The 14417-nt window shown below is 47.8% G+C and overlaps 1 protein-coding gene across 3 annotated transcripts in view; it reads right to left on the reverse strand.

Annotated features, from left to right (window-relative positions):
• Positions 1 to 2037: 2037 nt before the first annotated feature.
• Positions 2038 to 14417, reverse strand: part of PIK3C2B (phosphatidylinositol-4-phosphate 3-kinase catalytic subunit type 2 beta) — a 66303-nt gene continuing 53923 nt past the window's right edge. For all 3 annotated transcript variants that reach the window (XM_072759377.1, XM_072759378.1, XM_072759379.1), the window contains exons 24-33: positions 12640 to 12809; positions 12010 to 12166; positions 11569 to 11678; positions 10452 to 10653; positions 9897 to 10021; positions 8808 to 8925; positions 6439 to 6520; positions 5922 to 6028; positions 4568 to 4696; positions 2038 to 4097 (exon numbers count right to left, since the gene is read on the reverse strand). In XM_072759377.1, the coding sequence (XP_072615478.1) occupies positions 3909 to 4097; positions 4568 to 4696; positions 5922 to 6028; positions 6439 to 6520; positions 8808 to 8925; positions 9897 to 10021; positions 10452 to 10653; positions 11569 to 11678; positions 12010 to 12166; positions 12640 to 12809 (1389 nt within the window). In that variant the 3' untranslated portion in view covers positions 2038 to 3908. The remainder of the gene's footprint in view (positions 4098 to 4567; positions 4697 to 5921; positions 6029 to 6438; positions 6521 to 8807; positions 8926 to 9896; positions 10022 to 10451; positions 10654 to 11568; positions 11679 to 12009; positions 12167 to 12639; positions 12810 to 14417) is intronic.

Here is a 14417-nt window from a genome sequence, read left to right on the forward strand (position 1 = left end):
ACCTTGAAATTCACTAATTCCAGAATTTACTTCTCCCCATCCTCCCCACCCCATCATTTCCCTCCTAGACCACTGCAAGCAGCAGCCAGCATGACCTTTTGAAACATAAACTGGGGGCAGCCCCGGTGGTGCAGCGGTTTGGCACCGCCTGCAGCCCAGGGTGTGATCCTGGAGACCAGGGATCGAGTCCAGCACGAGGCTCCTTGCATGGAGCCCGCTTCTCCCTCTGCCTGTGTCTCTGCCTCTGTCTCTCTCATGAATAAATAAATAAAATCTTAAAAAAAAAAAAAAAACATAAACTGGACCACTATAGTCCCTTTCTCAAAACCTTCCAATGGTAGCACCATCGCACTAAAAATAAAATCTGGAGTTCTCATTGACTTTAAAACTGTTCAAATATCTCCTTGGGAAGCCCCCCTCTGCCTGCCTGGCCCTTCCCCCTTCCTACCTCATCCTGAGACCCTGAATCTGCCTCCCTAGCTGGACAGTGACTTCCAGGCGGATAGGATCTACATCTTTGTCATTTTAGTGACCACACTGCTGGGTTGCCTTGCCTGACCCCAAAAAGGCCCTTACTGTGGTTTGTTGAACAGACATGTTCCAGCCACCAAAATTACCCAACTTAAGAATGCTGCCTCATTTTTTACCTTTCAAGTCCAATCTAATCCTTGCCCCCAAAAACCAGCCAGTCAGGTTACTTCATTTTTGGCACCTCTCTCTGTATTCAGAAAACCCAGCCTCTTGGGCTTCTTGTTTCTCTTTTCCCTGAGCACAAACTTTCTTCCTCTACTCCCAGATCCTATCCCCACCTCCCACTCCCCAGGCTGGTTCAGATTTCTGCCCCATTTGGCCAAGAAATTTCCTTAACTAAGATTCTTGCCAGATTTAAGTTCTAACTTTTAAAAGGTCCCCCGGGATTTGTCCAGAACTGCAGTGACATCTCAAAACCACTTAGAAACACAGCAGATAGCTAAAACTTCCTACTGTTTACTACTAAAAGTCCCTTGGAAGCCCCACAGAATTTCCCAGTATGAAATAGGACACCCCAGTGGAGGGTTTTGAAAACTTCTGGGTGAAATGCTTGAATGAGGGTCACATTGCCTCCTTCCATCTGGACTATGGCTCTACTCTAATGACTTCATAGTTGTAAGCCATCTCAGAGGTTCAGTCTCCTCTGTTATAAAATGTGCTTGGTTAAATGTCACTAGGCAGTAGACATCTTGAGATCATAACCCGAGCTGAAACCAAGAATCAGATGCTTCACCAACTGAGCAACCCTAGGCAGTAGACTCCTTAAATGCATTGTCTTCATTTATGTTTGTAACGCTCAGTCTGGTATGTGGTCCGCGGCCCAACGCACAACTCTAGGACCTATATCCTTTGTGAATCGAGGCATGCCACTGGGTAGCACTGGTAAACATGGTAAATGTTTGTTGACAGAATGAACTGTATTGACTTTCCACAATAGTTGTAATGAAAAATGACATTATATATAAAACACTCTGAAAACTAACAAATAATATACCAACTCAAGGGACTGTGTTAAACATTACCCATGAGGTTGCCCAAGGTTTGGAGTCAATCCTAGATTCAAATTCCAGACCCCAGACTGACTGGCTGTGTCCTTAGGCAAATTACTTAATCTCTCTGAGCTTCTGTTTCTTCATCTGTGAAATGGGGATACTGCTACTCACCTGATCGAGTTGGCTAGATTTGGCTGACAAATGTTAAATGCCCAGTGCAATGAGTGTACAAGGGCATCTCAAAGTCACCATTTGTAAGTCCATCTGCTATTATTATTTTCATCATGTAAAGCAGGTTTTTTTTTTTTTTTTAAGATTTCATTTATTTATGAGAGATACAGAGAAAGAGGCAGAGACACAGGCAGAGAGAGAAGCAGGCTCCAGGCAGGGAGCCTGACGTGGGACTCGATCCCGGGTCTCCAGGATCACGCCCTGGGCCAAAGGCAGGTGCCACCCAGGTGTCCCTAAAGCCGGTGTTTTAATCTAAATATTGACAGATCTTGAAAATGAATAGTTTCGTTTTTCTCAAATGTCATTTATTGGAAAATACAATTCCAGAGAAAGTAGCAGATATAAGGATGTCTGGGAAGTGGGTACAGTACACAGACCTCTTTAAATCAGGGGCACAAAAGGTCAAAATAAAATGAGCTACAGGCAAAAAGCCAGTAACACAACTATGGTCCATTCATCTGGAGAAGTTTCACCTCTGTTCCCCACTTCCCCCAGCCCTTCCCCGCAGTGGTCACTTTACCCTTGACATTTTTAAACTAAAAGAAAAGTTAAATTTCCTCACTACCCTGTGGCTTCAGTGAATGAAACTTCTTTCTCCAGTTATGGAATGAGTCAGTAAATGGGGGAATTTCTGACCTTGGAGCTGAGAGGGAAGCTGGGGAGGTATAGTTGAGAGGATCCTCGATTACCTTCGTGCCCCAATCATGGGGTACATTCCGCCGATTGCGGTTTAAAAAGTTACCATCAAATTCAAAGTCTCTTCCTCTTTTTCTAAGGAATACAACCCTCTGGAGTAAAGCACGGTGTGAATCCGAAGTCCGTCTGGTTGGGAATAGAGTGTAAGAGCTAAGAGACCCAGTCTCTCCCTCCCAGCTCAGCTCCAAGGGACCAATCATGCCCTCCCATCCAGCCTCCTCACAACCAAAGAACATCACTGGAATCCCACACCCCATGCCCCTTTACTCCACTTAGGGCATCCCTTTGGCTCCAGACTAAACAGGTTTATGGCCCCATAGAATGAGGGAAATTCTTATTTTAAAAATGTGACAGAAATGGAGTTTGGGGAAAGCAGCACATGAAAAAGGAGTGGTGTGACGGGTGACAAGACACCCTGGCATCTGCAGCCGAGGCCCCTTCCCAGGGTCAGGATGCCCTTGGGTGGATGCAAATCTGAGAGCTGAGGCAGCACTTTATCCCACCAGAGAAAAAGGAAGGGAGACAGACCTATGGAGGAGCACCCCCAGCGTATTCGCAGGGACCATATGGTCCCCAGAGGGCCCGTGAGAATGGAGGGGTAGAAGACAGTATTTCAGGGCGAGTCCTAGCAAAGCAGGGGAAGATGAGAGGAAAAATCCTCCCTGAAAGAGCCTAGGTCCCTGAATTACAGGTCCTCTGCAGAGCCCCATTCGGAAGGCCCTTCCTTACAGATGTAGGTATCACATCGCTCTCCTTTGGAGGCAAAATCAGAAAGGCCCCATGTGGGCCTCTGTCCAGCACACCAGCCCTCCCTGCCCCTCCCCGACCTGCCCTCAGAGAGGGAGGGCTCTCACCGAGGACCCACCGGGCCCCTCTCCAAGTTAGGTCCTAGAGATAGAAAAACAAAAAACAAAAACAAATAAGCAAACAAACACAAACCTAACAAAAAGTCCAATAAGAACCTTAATCATACAAAAATCCAAACAGTCTTCCTCTTTTGCCTTCCGAGGCATATGTTAAGTCCCTTCTCACAAGGCTTCCTGTCCAGTCAGGACAACATTACTATTTCATTTTTTAAAAATAAAAATAAAGATATCCGCCCACCCTCCCCCAAAATGCTACTTCCTACAGCCCACCCCACTCACCCCTAAACCAGGCATTGCTCCCTTGACACAAGGTAAACTTAAAACTTTGCTGCCACCTCACAGCCTCCAAGGGGCTGCTTATCACAACCAACCCAAATTTGTTCGGCAGAGGAGGGGATAGCAGAGAGCATCTTACTCTCCCTACCTCCTATCACGGAGGCCTGACCCACCTGGGCAGAGGGGAGGCCTGCCAAGGGCCCTGCCCCTTTGCAAGGAAAGGGCACATCAAGCAGGGGAAGAGTCTACTCCCCGGGCTTTCCCAGCAGCAGGTGGTTCCCAGGCAGGGCGGGGAAGGGGGTTTGCTCTGCTGGGCTCACAAGGTCTCATGACTTCGAGATCCTAGCGCAAACCAGCCAGTCTTCTCCTGGGCCAGGTCCAGCTCTCGCAGACGGATGTGCACCTCCCCAAGGAGGACATTCTCCCAGAATCCTTGCTCGCTCAGCACACTCAGCTGCAGCTCCCTCTGCTGCAGGTCTCCCCTGGGGATCCCGTCATACACCAGCTGCCAGCACACAGAAAAGGGAGACGCTTAGGTCTGTGGGGGTTTGGTCTGGCTGAGCCCCCAACCAGAGTTCAGGGGAATAGAGAAGGCCCTCGGAACCCAAGAAGAGCTTTAAAGAACTTTGCTCTTTGCTGAGAGGTCAGGCAGGTGAGGGCTTTTGACTGGGCTGCCACTCATTATTGACAAAGGACCAGCAATCTGCTCTTCCCAATGGAACAGGACAGGGCTGAGGCCACGTTCCAGCTGTGGGATCCTGACCCCCAGGGTCACAGCAAACTTGTTTACGGAAGGGGCCAGATAGGAAACATCTTAGGCTTTTAGGCCAAAGAGCATGGTCTGTGTCACAGGTATGCAATCCTGCTGGCTGCAACGGGAGAGCAGCACAATTGAAGGGATAGGTGTGGCCACATTCCAATACAATAGGCATGGTCCCCCAGCCCCAGCCCTACCCTAGCACATGCCCCACACACCATCTCATTGTAGGTAGGGTTGCAGGTTTTCCGGGCCACCTTGGTTTTCTTCTTAGTCGTTTTCTGAGGATCAGGGAGGAGGTAAATCTTCACGTAGGGGTCCGGGTCATTCCCATCCTGGAGCACTTGCTACAAAAGAAATGACAATTAAAAAAAAAATTTTTTTTTAAAAAAGAAGATTCCTATGTCTGCGTCTTTATCCCCACTTCTGCGAACATACCCTGATCCCGACTCTGACCCCCCACAACTGGCTTCTTGTGAGGCACAGTAACATGCTTCCCAGCTCACTCCACTCTGAGAGAAATATCTCCCATGACAGTATTAGATGTCCTCCTAAAACATCAATCTGATTGCCTATTATACACAGTCTATTCTTTTCATACAAATGCTCGGGGCATGCCATAACTTGGTCTGTTTTGACGGAGCCATCATGTCCCTAGAGATCTTCCCGCCTTACCCAATGCCTTTGTCTATTTTGTCATTTGATCCAAGCAACCCCCAAGAGATGGAAGATGAGTCAGAGAGATGAAGGTGCTTGAGGAAGGCCAGCCAATTAGTGCTTCATCCAACCTGATCCTTTTATTTTTTATTTTTATTTTTTTTTCAACCTGATCCTTTTAAAACATAAATTTGATCTTGTCCTGCCTCTGCTCAAAAAGCCTCTAATAGTTCCCATCTCACTCAGGGTAAAAGCACAGTCTTGACTGTAGGACCTGGGCTTCTGTGTGGTGTGCCCTCTCCAACCCTATTGTCCATCCACTATTCTCCCCTTTGCTCTGTAGCCTTTATCCACCATGGGCCCCCTGCACTTCCCAGCACACCCCAGGCAGGCTCCTGACTCAGGGCTTTTGGGTTTAACTGCTCCCTCTGCTTGGAACAATCCTCACCTCCTTCCATCTTTACTTAAATACCTCCTCATCAATGAGGGCTTCCCTGACCACTCTTTATAAAACTGCCACTACTTCGCTCTACCCCAGTATTCCTTCTTTGCTTTATTTCTTGCCAGAACACTTACCACTATCTGTTATATGCTCTGTATGCACCCTCCCAACCCTACCAGGTAGATACTAACATTATCTTCATTTTAATAAGGCTCATTGTAGGAGCGGCTGGTTGGCTCAATGGGTTAAGCATCTGCCTTCGGCTCAGGTCATGATCCTGGGGTCCTGGGACGGAGCCCCAAATCAGGGAGACTTCCCTCTGCCCCTTTCCCATGCCCTTCATCACCCATGCTCTCAACCTCTCTAAATAAAATCCTTTAAAAAAAAAAAGCTCAAAGTAATTAGGCTACTTGCCAAAGTAAGAAAAAGTACAAGAAGATAAAGAACCAAATGAAGACCATGTGTGTACTTACCAAGCCCCGAATATGCATCACCATAATGAAGAGCTTATTGTTTTTGTACGAGATGGACAGCTTCACTTCCCCTCCCACTTTCCCAACGGGCCGGGCCCATGAGCCATCTAGAGGGACAAAGAAAGTCAAGAAAGGTCATGAACCCAGTTCTGTCCCCATTTGGTGCTGTGCAGATGTTTCTGTTTTCTTTTACCCATCCCAGTATCTTCATGTTGGGTTCCTGATACCCCCATGGGGGAACTACCAAGTAAGGTTCGTGAACATGATTTAGAATCAGGTTAAGATGGTCTATCCAATTTGTGTGTGTGATCACCAACTGAATATCCGGTCCCTGGGAAACCTGTGCGAGGAGTTACAGGACCCACAGCCTGAGTGGGAAGCCAGAACCTTGAGCTAGTAAGCAAAGGAACAGAGACACATCAAGGGAAGAGAACTAGGAAGGTGCGGGGTCAAGAGGAACTACCCCTGGGAATGGTTCAGAGAGGTTGGCAGGGACATGACAGAGAAGACAGTATACCTGAGGACTTGGGAGCTGGGCTGGTGCCTGCAGCCTTCTCATCTCGGGACAGGGGATGGAAGAAGGTATACACTAAATCACACTGAAATGAAATCAGAGACAGAGTCATTCTTCAATAAGACAACAGCCCCAGGGCAGCCCCGGGGGCTCAGCGGTTCATTGCCGCCTTCAGCCCAGGTCGTGATTCTGGAGACCCGGGATCCAGTCCCAAGTCAGGATCCTGCATGGAGCCTGCTTCTCCCTCTGCCTGTGTCTCTGCCTCTCCGTCTCTGTCTCTCTCATGAATAAATAAACAAAATCTTAAAAAAAAAAAAAAAAAAAAAAAAGACAACAGCCCCATAAAAAAAAGGAAAGGGACTATTCCAGATTAAAAGAGGCCTATGGTGGGGATCCCTGGGTGGCTCAGCGGTTTAGTGCCTGCCTTCGGCCCAGGGCTTGATCCTAGAGTCCCGGGATCGAGTCCCATATCGGGCCCCCTGCGTGGAGCCTGCTTCTCCCTCTGCCTGTGTCTTTACCTCTCTCTGTCTCTCATGAATAAATAAATAAAATCTTTAAAAAAGAAAAAGAGGCCTATGGGGTGCCTGGGTGGCTCAGTTGGTTAAGCGTCTGCCTTTGGCTTGGGTCATGATCCCAGGACCTGTGTCAGGCTCCCTGCTCAGCAGGGAGTCTGCTCCTCCTTCCGATCCTCCCCCTACTCATCTCTCTTTCTCTTTCTTCCTGTAAAAATGGAACAACCAAATGTAATATGTACTTCTTGTTTGGATCATGGCTCAAACCAACCAACTGTAAAAAGAATTTTGGGGATGACAGAGAAACTTTGAATATGAACTGTGTATTGGATGATATAATGATACTGCAGTTATATAAGAATATGTCTTTATTTTTCAGAGATGCATACTGACTTTTTAGGAATAGAATGTCATGATGTCTGTGAATGACTTTAAAATTACTTCATACAAAAATAGATGAAGCAGGGGGACCTGGGTGGCTCAGTCAGTTAAGCATCTGCCTTCAGCTCGGGTCATGATCCCAAGGTCCTGGCATGGAGCCCTACCTCTCCCTGCTCAGTGGAGAGGCTGCTTGTCTCCCTCCCTCTGCCCCTCCCCCTATCTCGTGCGCTCTCTCTATCTCTCTGTCTCTCAAATAAATAAAATCTTTTTACAAAATAGATGAAATAAATATGGCAAAATATTAACTGTTTAGGTGGTGAACATATAGGAACACATTATTATTTCTCTGCTTTTCTGTATGTTTGAAAGTTCTCATAATAAGTTTTTAAAAAGGAAAGAAAACCTAAAAAGGAAAGAAAACCAAAAACACTCAGGTCACATCAGGTCAAAAGCAGTCTGTTCTCTGCCACACCCTCCCCATGGACACACACACCTTTCAAGCAGAGAAATATTTAAGCCAGCCCTGGACAGAGACCATGAATTCTACTTTTGAGAAAGTTTTTAACTATGTTAGGGAAAACAAAAACTAAAATGTATGAAAATACCTACTCTAGCATTAATAGTGGGGGGAAAATGGACATAATGTAAATATTTTTTTTTAATATTTTATTTATTTATTCATAAACAGAGAGAGAGAGGCAGAGACACAGGCAGAGGGAGAGGGAGAAGCAGGCTCCATGCAGGGAGCCTGATGTGGGACTCGATCCCGGGTCTCCAGGATCACACCCCAGGCTGCAGGTGGCGCCAAACCACTGTGCCACCAGGGCTGCCCAATGTAAATATTTCTTAAGAAGCAAATGGTTAAGGAGATTTTGGTATTGCAAGTCAAAATATTAACTTGGTACAGATATTTACAGTTATACTAAGTGAGAAATACATTACAGAGTGATCTTGAAGCTATGATCATAAATGGTTAAGAGTCACATTTGCATATAGACAAATAAGGAAACATGGAAAGGGGGTTAGATGATTTGTCAGGGGGATGGGGCTCCTGGTGTCTCCATTTGTTTTTATGCTCATTGTAATAGCATCTGTTTAAAAAAAAATCTAGGTAAATACACTCAACCAGCTCAAAAAAACTCCTTTGCCTCAAGAACCCCTTCCTTCCTAAGGTTCTGATCACTCCCAGCACTCTGGAAGCTTCTGATACGTCAATGTCTCATAATGTCTCTCTCTGCTTGAGGCTGCACATTGCCTTTATGGGCACGACCCTCCCTCCCTTCCTCCCCCTCCTCCCGCCTTTCTCCCCTTCCCCTTCCTTGCCTCTCTCACGCCCCCTCCTCCTTCCCCTGCAGTCAGACAGACCCCAAGAGTCAAGTCCATCCTGACAGCCAGCGGGCTCGCCCCCTCCCCGCTTCCCCCCACCCCCACCCCCACCCCAGCGCCCCAACTGCGGGGAGCAGAGGAGAGCCCACCCACCTCGGCCACCTCGGGGGCTTCGTGGGTCAGGTGCCAGACATAGCGGTTTAACTCCTCCCTCCGCCGCTCAGCCACCGCCTCTCCCCGCGAGCGGCCGATCACAAAGCGACTGGGGAAGCTGTTGAGACAGGTGGGCAGTGGGTACGCAGGAGGGGCCGGCAGGGGCAGAGCAGGAAGCAGCGACAGGTTTTTGTCACATTTCATTTGCATGTTCAGCGACCTGCCCCACACTTCTCAGCAGCCGGCCCCATTCCTGCCGCGGCTCCCCCAGTGGACACACTCTGGCCCATCTCACGTGGCAGCTCCAGGGAACCCAGGCAAGAAAACCAAGCTATTGGACAGAGTCCTAGGGCTCCCCGGAGGAGCTCACGGTTTTCCTCAAGATAAAAATTCATTTGAAAACTCGTTTTTTAAGAATTGTGGTGACATACACAGAATATAAAATTTACCATCTGAACCATTACAGTCCAGTGGCCTTAGATACACATTGTTGTGCAACCATCACCAACCATCTTGCACAACTAACACTCTGGACCCGTTAAACAGCTCCCTATTCCTCCCTCCTTTCCTCCAAGCCCTGGTGACCACCCTTCTACTTTTGGTCTCAAGGCATTTTGACTACTCTAGGGACTCATATAAATGGAATACTACACAGTATTTGTCTTTTTGTGACTGGTCTATTTCACTGAGCATCATGTCCTCAAGGTCCATCCATGTTGTAGCATGTGCCAGAATCTCCTTCCTTTTAAGACTTAATATTCCATCATATGTATACACCACGTTTTATCTATTTACCTTTTATTCTTTAAAAGCTAAGAAACTTAGAAACATCTTCAGATCCACTCAGTCCTCTGCCTTTTGAGCTCTAGTTTTCTCTCCTGGCATGTGGACCCAAGCTCATTTTCAAGACTGAACAGAGTCCGGAAACCCAGCCAGCAGGGGGCACACCTGTTACCACACTCATTACTAGGCCAAGAATACCAAGCAGATCTTGGAAAGGGTAGTTTCCAGATCCGGCAGTCCTGCCCACCCTCTATTGGATCTCCTTCCCCAGGATCCCCCTGTGCAGAGAGGAAAGGGGGCAGGTACCTGGGCAGGAGGGAAGAAGGGAAGAGCAGTCGCAGCTTATTGTGTAATTCCTGGAACTCCTCAAATGTCCGTTGGATGTAAGTGGCCTCATGAGAGTTCTCTCGCATCACCTTTACCACATATACCTGCAAAGGTCCAAGTCTTAGAAAATACCTGCCAAACGCTGTACACTCAATGAAGGGAGTAGGTAAGGAAATAGAAAAGGGAAGGGGGGTGTGTGCACGCGCGTATGTTGGGGAAGCCCACTTTCCAAAAGGAAAAAGGCAAAAGTGTCTCCAAAGAAAAAGATGATTGTACATTTGCAGGAATCTGAAAACAAACATTTTCTGCACATGTTTCATAGGACCCTTGACCCAGAAGGAACACACATCCAATTCAGCTCCCTGATTCTAGCACCCCATTGGGGCAGGGGAGAAGTTTGATCTGTGACTGCACTGCATCCAGCATGGGATGCTCACAACTGCATTGTCCACTATGTGGCTGTGAAGAGACAGAACCCCAATATGATGGGGGTGGTGGGGAACAAGATGGGGCCACATTGGAGAAAACACTTACGTAGCCCTTGTTGGGGTGGAAAATCTTCTCATGGCGGCAGAGAAAAACATCAGTGATGCGGCCAGAGCTCTTGAGCGTGTGTGTTCGGGGGGCAAAGGAAAGGGTCAGCCGGTCGTCTGAGCCTGTGAACTTCATCTGAGCCAGGTTATGGATGAAAAAATTGAGCTTTGTGGCTACACTGCCCAGGCTGGACTCAATCAACCTGTTGGTGTAGGAGGATGGGAAGAAAAGGATGTCACCATGGACCCAAGTCCCCACTGCTGGGACAGGGCAATCTCAACAAATATGCTCTGACACCTGAGACTAACACTCAACTCAGAATCATTTTCCTTGTGTAATATCCTCACAGAGTATTTGACTGGCACACAATCATCTATATGCAATTTATTTATGTGAATCCTGGGGTCTTATCTCCCCTCGCTGCCCTCCTGAGCCAAAGATGGTTAAACCAAGGTAGAAAGGAATTAGGGATTCCACCACAGGGTCAGTATGAAAACGTCTACATACAGTAGACCTCCAGTACACTGGAACCTCACCATGCACTGTTCAATCTAGAGATTTCAGACCAAAAGGAGAGGTTCTATGTGAGACATACAGAGAAAATGTAGTTTGCCAAGTTCCGAAGAGTGCCTGACAAAACGGAGGCATCGCCTACAGGGACAGGACTATAGACATGAGTACAGAGACACTTCCTTGCTTCCATGCAGAGTACCTAGAATCACTGTCAAGTATGGAAAAATGGAATCATGGAATTCCATGTTTTGATAAGGGCAAGGTTCTGATCCAGAGAGCTAAGAACTAAGAAAATCCATTGAAGTCCCATAAGCAAAGTCTTTGACCAAGACTTGGCAAGAATGTGAGTTAAGGGATTAAGGGATTGCAGTAGCTCTATACACAAGAGTAAGCACCAAAGCGCAGACAGGCAACGGAGTCAGAGAAGTCAAGCGATTTACCTAAGTCGGAGGCTGAGGTAGGACAGCAGACACATGTTGTCAACTCTAGGCTCTGCCATCTGAGCTACACCTGTTTTCCTAGCCTTCCTCCTCCCCATCAGGCAGCCTGGAGATGAATGGCAGGGGGGGCAGGGGGCAGAACTGTTCCGTGCACAGGGTGTTACCTGGTGAAGTAGGTAGTAGCATTGGCTTCTGTGTCCTGAGGTCTCAGAGCATCATATACATATTTGAGGTCCTCTAGGTCTGAGAGCTCAGGGATCCCACAGGACAACATCTAGAAGGAAAACAAAAATGGAGAATGGGCAACCAGAAATTTTTGCTCCTTCCTCCCATAGGCAAGATTTTCTATAGCTAGACTCCCTAGCCCTCCTAGAGGGTGGTGGATGGATGCTGTGGGCAGTGGCTGGAAGGCCACAGGAATTGAGGGGCTGGGGTGGGAAGTCGGACACTGCGCAGACACCACTGTTCCCGGCTGTCTGGGCCCTGCCTTATCTAGACCTCAGAGAAGTAGATCTCCAGAAATTCTTTGAATCAAGACAGGAAAGTCTTAAAGATGGCACCAGATGATAAGAAGGAGGTGTTCAGAAAGAGATGGAGCTCCTCACCAGGCCCAGGAGGTTGAGAAAGAGGTGGGTGTGCTTGCGGATGAGGTTGTAGGCTTGGCAGCAAAGGTCAACAAAATCATGGAAGCGGCTTGAAGGCTTGTCACCCCCGTTGATGACATATGCCATATCCGATGTGAAGACAAAGGGGGCGCGGTCCCTGGGCCAAAGGGAACATACAGGTAGAATGTCAACATGGAGGAAGAAGCCCCCCCTACCTTGTGGGGTGCATCAGGGAATGGTTCCCCTCACTACCTGTGGGAACCGGGATAGATGGGGCTCTAACTTTTTCTCTTCCTACCTTAGTCTTAAAAAATCCCCAGAGATGTCCTTCATTGGTTCCTTGTCCGTGAGCTACCAATATTTTTCCTGGATATCTAACTGTATTCCCTTTTGCTGCAGTTTGGGCTCATTTCCCTTTGCTCAGTCCTCAGCAGGGAGAGAGAAGAGCTGGTCCCCACCTCCTGCAAGGCCCTGCAAGGACTTCACTTCTCTTTCAGGCTTTTTTCAAAAGCTGCTCAGCCCGGGGGCTCCAGTGCCGCCCCTTCCATGATGGGCTTGTGGTCAGCTTGGAACCATTTCTTTTGACCTCCTTGCCCTCCACACATGGCTGGGCTTCAGGAGATCACTTACCGCTTGATGTTGCCGAACATCTGAGCATGGCCCAGGAAGCGGCCAAAATCTATGTGGAACATGTGGCCGGTGGTCTTCAGCATGATATTATCATTGTGCCGGTCACAGATGCCCAAGACATATGTGGCCACGCAGCAGCCAGCACAGGAATAGATGAAGTTCTCCACAGCCTGGGGGGAAGGCAGGCAGATGGGAGGAGAGGACAGAAAGGGACCCTAAGGGCCACGGCCAGACTGAATTCGGCCAGGCCCGCTCTCTCCCTCCTGAGCCCCAAAAGCACCTCATGCCTGCCAGTTCAGCCTTCATCACCCACGCACACAGAAACCTCTCTCCTGTCTTATGGGCTCTAAGGAGATGGAAGGCTTCATGTGTATCTCCACCACTTTATCTGCAATTCAGCTTCCTCTGCACCTTTCTTTCTCCCAGAGAAATTGGTGGGAAAGACAGTGAACCTATCTGGGAGCCCAGATTTGCCCAGCCCAGACTGAAGCGACCCTAACAGACAAGAAGACTGGTGCTTTCAGTGTTCCCAAATGCTTGTGACCATCTCAACTCAAGCACAGCACCGAGGCAGCTGACCCTGCTCAGAATTCTTCTAGACTTCTCTCTGCCCCATATACACCTCTCATTCCCAGGGTTCTTGGTAGCAGCTAAGTGCTAAGTCACTTCACTCCAAAGAAGAGCTGAGACAGTTTAACACTCCTAGGGGCGTTTTACACTTGAAAAATCAGACATCTCTAGTTGGTAAACTGTGTGAGAGATTTTTTAGTTTATAGTGGGGTAGGAGTGCAGGGTGGATGGCTAAGGGGTTAGATCCACCTTTTCCATATGGTAATTTGTCCCCTTATCTGTCTCTCCAAGAAGTACAAATAATGAAATTAGCAAATGGATATATTTCACCCTCTGAATCATCTTTGTGAGGTTTATGGAATTTCTAAGGATTCAAGAAAAGACTCCTCAGCAGAGTGCAAAAACTGGCATAGCCAATAAGGAATGTACAGGCTTGAGAATTAGAGAAAGCTTCCAGATATAGAATGTGCGTCCTCCCTGCTCTCTGTGCAAATTTCCCTCCATCCTTCAGGGCCTGGAGTTCCAGGCCTTCCCAGCTCCTGCAGACTCCTCTCTTATTGAGCCCCAACAGCCCTACCGCCACCCCCATTCACCCAGCCCTCATTCTTTTCTTTCTCCTGGGTCTAAGGGTCTTATCTCCCATCAGCTTCTTGGCTTTCCACAAGGCCGGTTTCAAAACTAGCCACACAGAAATGCCCCCCTCCCCAGCGACTTGTCTATTTAAACCAGATGGCGAATCCACAGGAATCTAAGAACAGAAAGTCTATAAAGAAATCACAGAATGCACCTTCTGGAAGAAAAAGACTATTCCCAAGGCAGAGAAATAGATGAATGAAAAGAAACCACACAGTAAGGAGTACAACCCATCACCTCCCAGTCTTGACCTTCATCTCCATCAACTTGTCTTCCTGCCACAGATATTCTTTCTACCTGGAATGCATCCTTTTTCTTTTCCTTTTTGAGATTTTATTTTTAAGTAATCTCTATACCCACTGTGGGGCTTAAATTCACAACCCTGAGCGAGGATCAAGAGTTACATGCTCTACCAATGAGCCAGCCAGGCGCCCCTACCTGGAATGCATCCTATCTTGACTCACAGAATAGCTATGTGGCCATGGGTAAATGACTCAGGTCTCATCACCTGAGTTATGTGGCATGTTTGCCTGCAGGAAGTCTCACCAGACCAAGGGAGCTCTCCTGATTTAAGG

Source organism: Vulpes vulpes, chromosome 5, assembly GCF_048418805.1.
Source record: "Vulpes vulpes isolate BD-2025 chromosome 5, VulVul3, whole genome shotgun sequence".
Taxonomy (NCBI): domain Eukaryota; kingdom Metazoa; phylum Chordata; class Mammalia; order Carnivora; family Canidae; genus Vulpes; species Vulpes vulpes.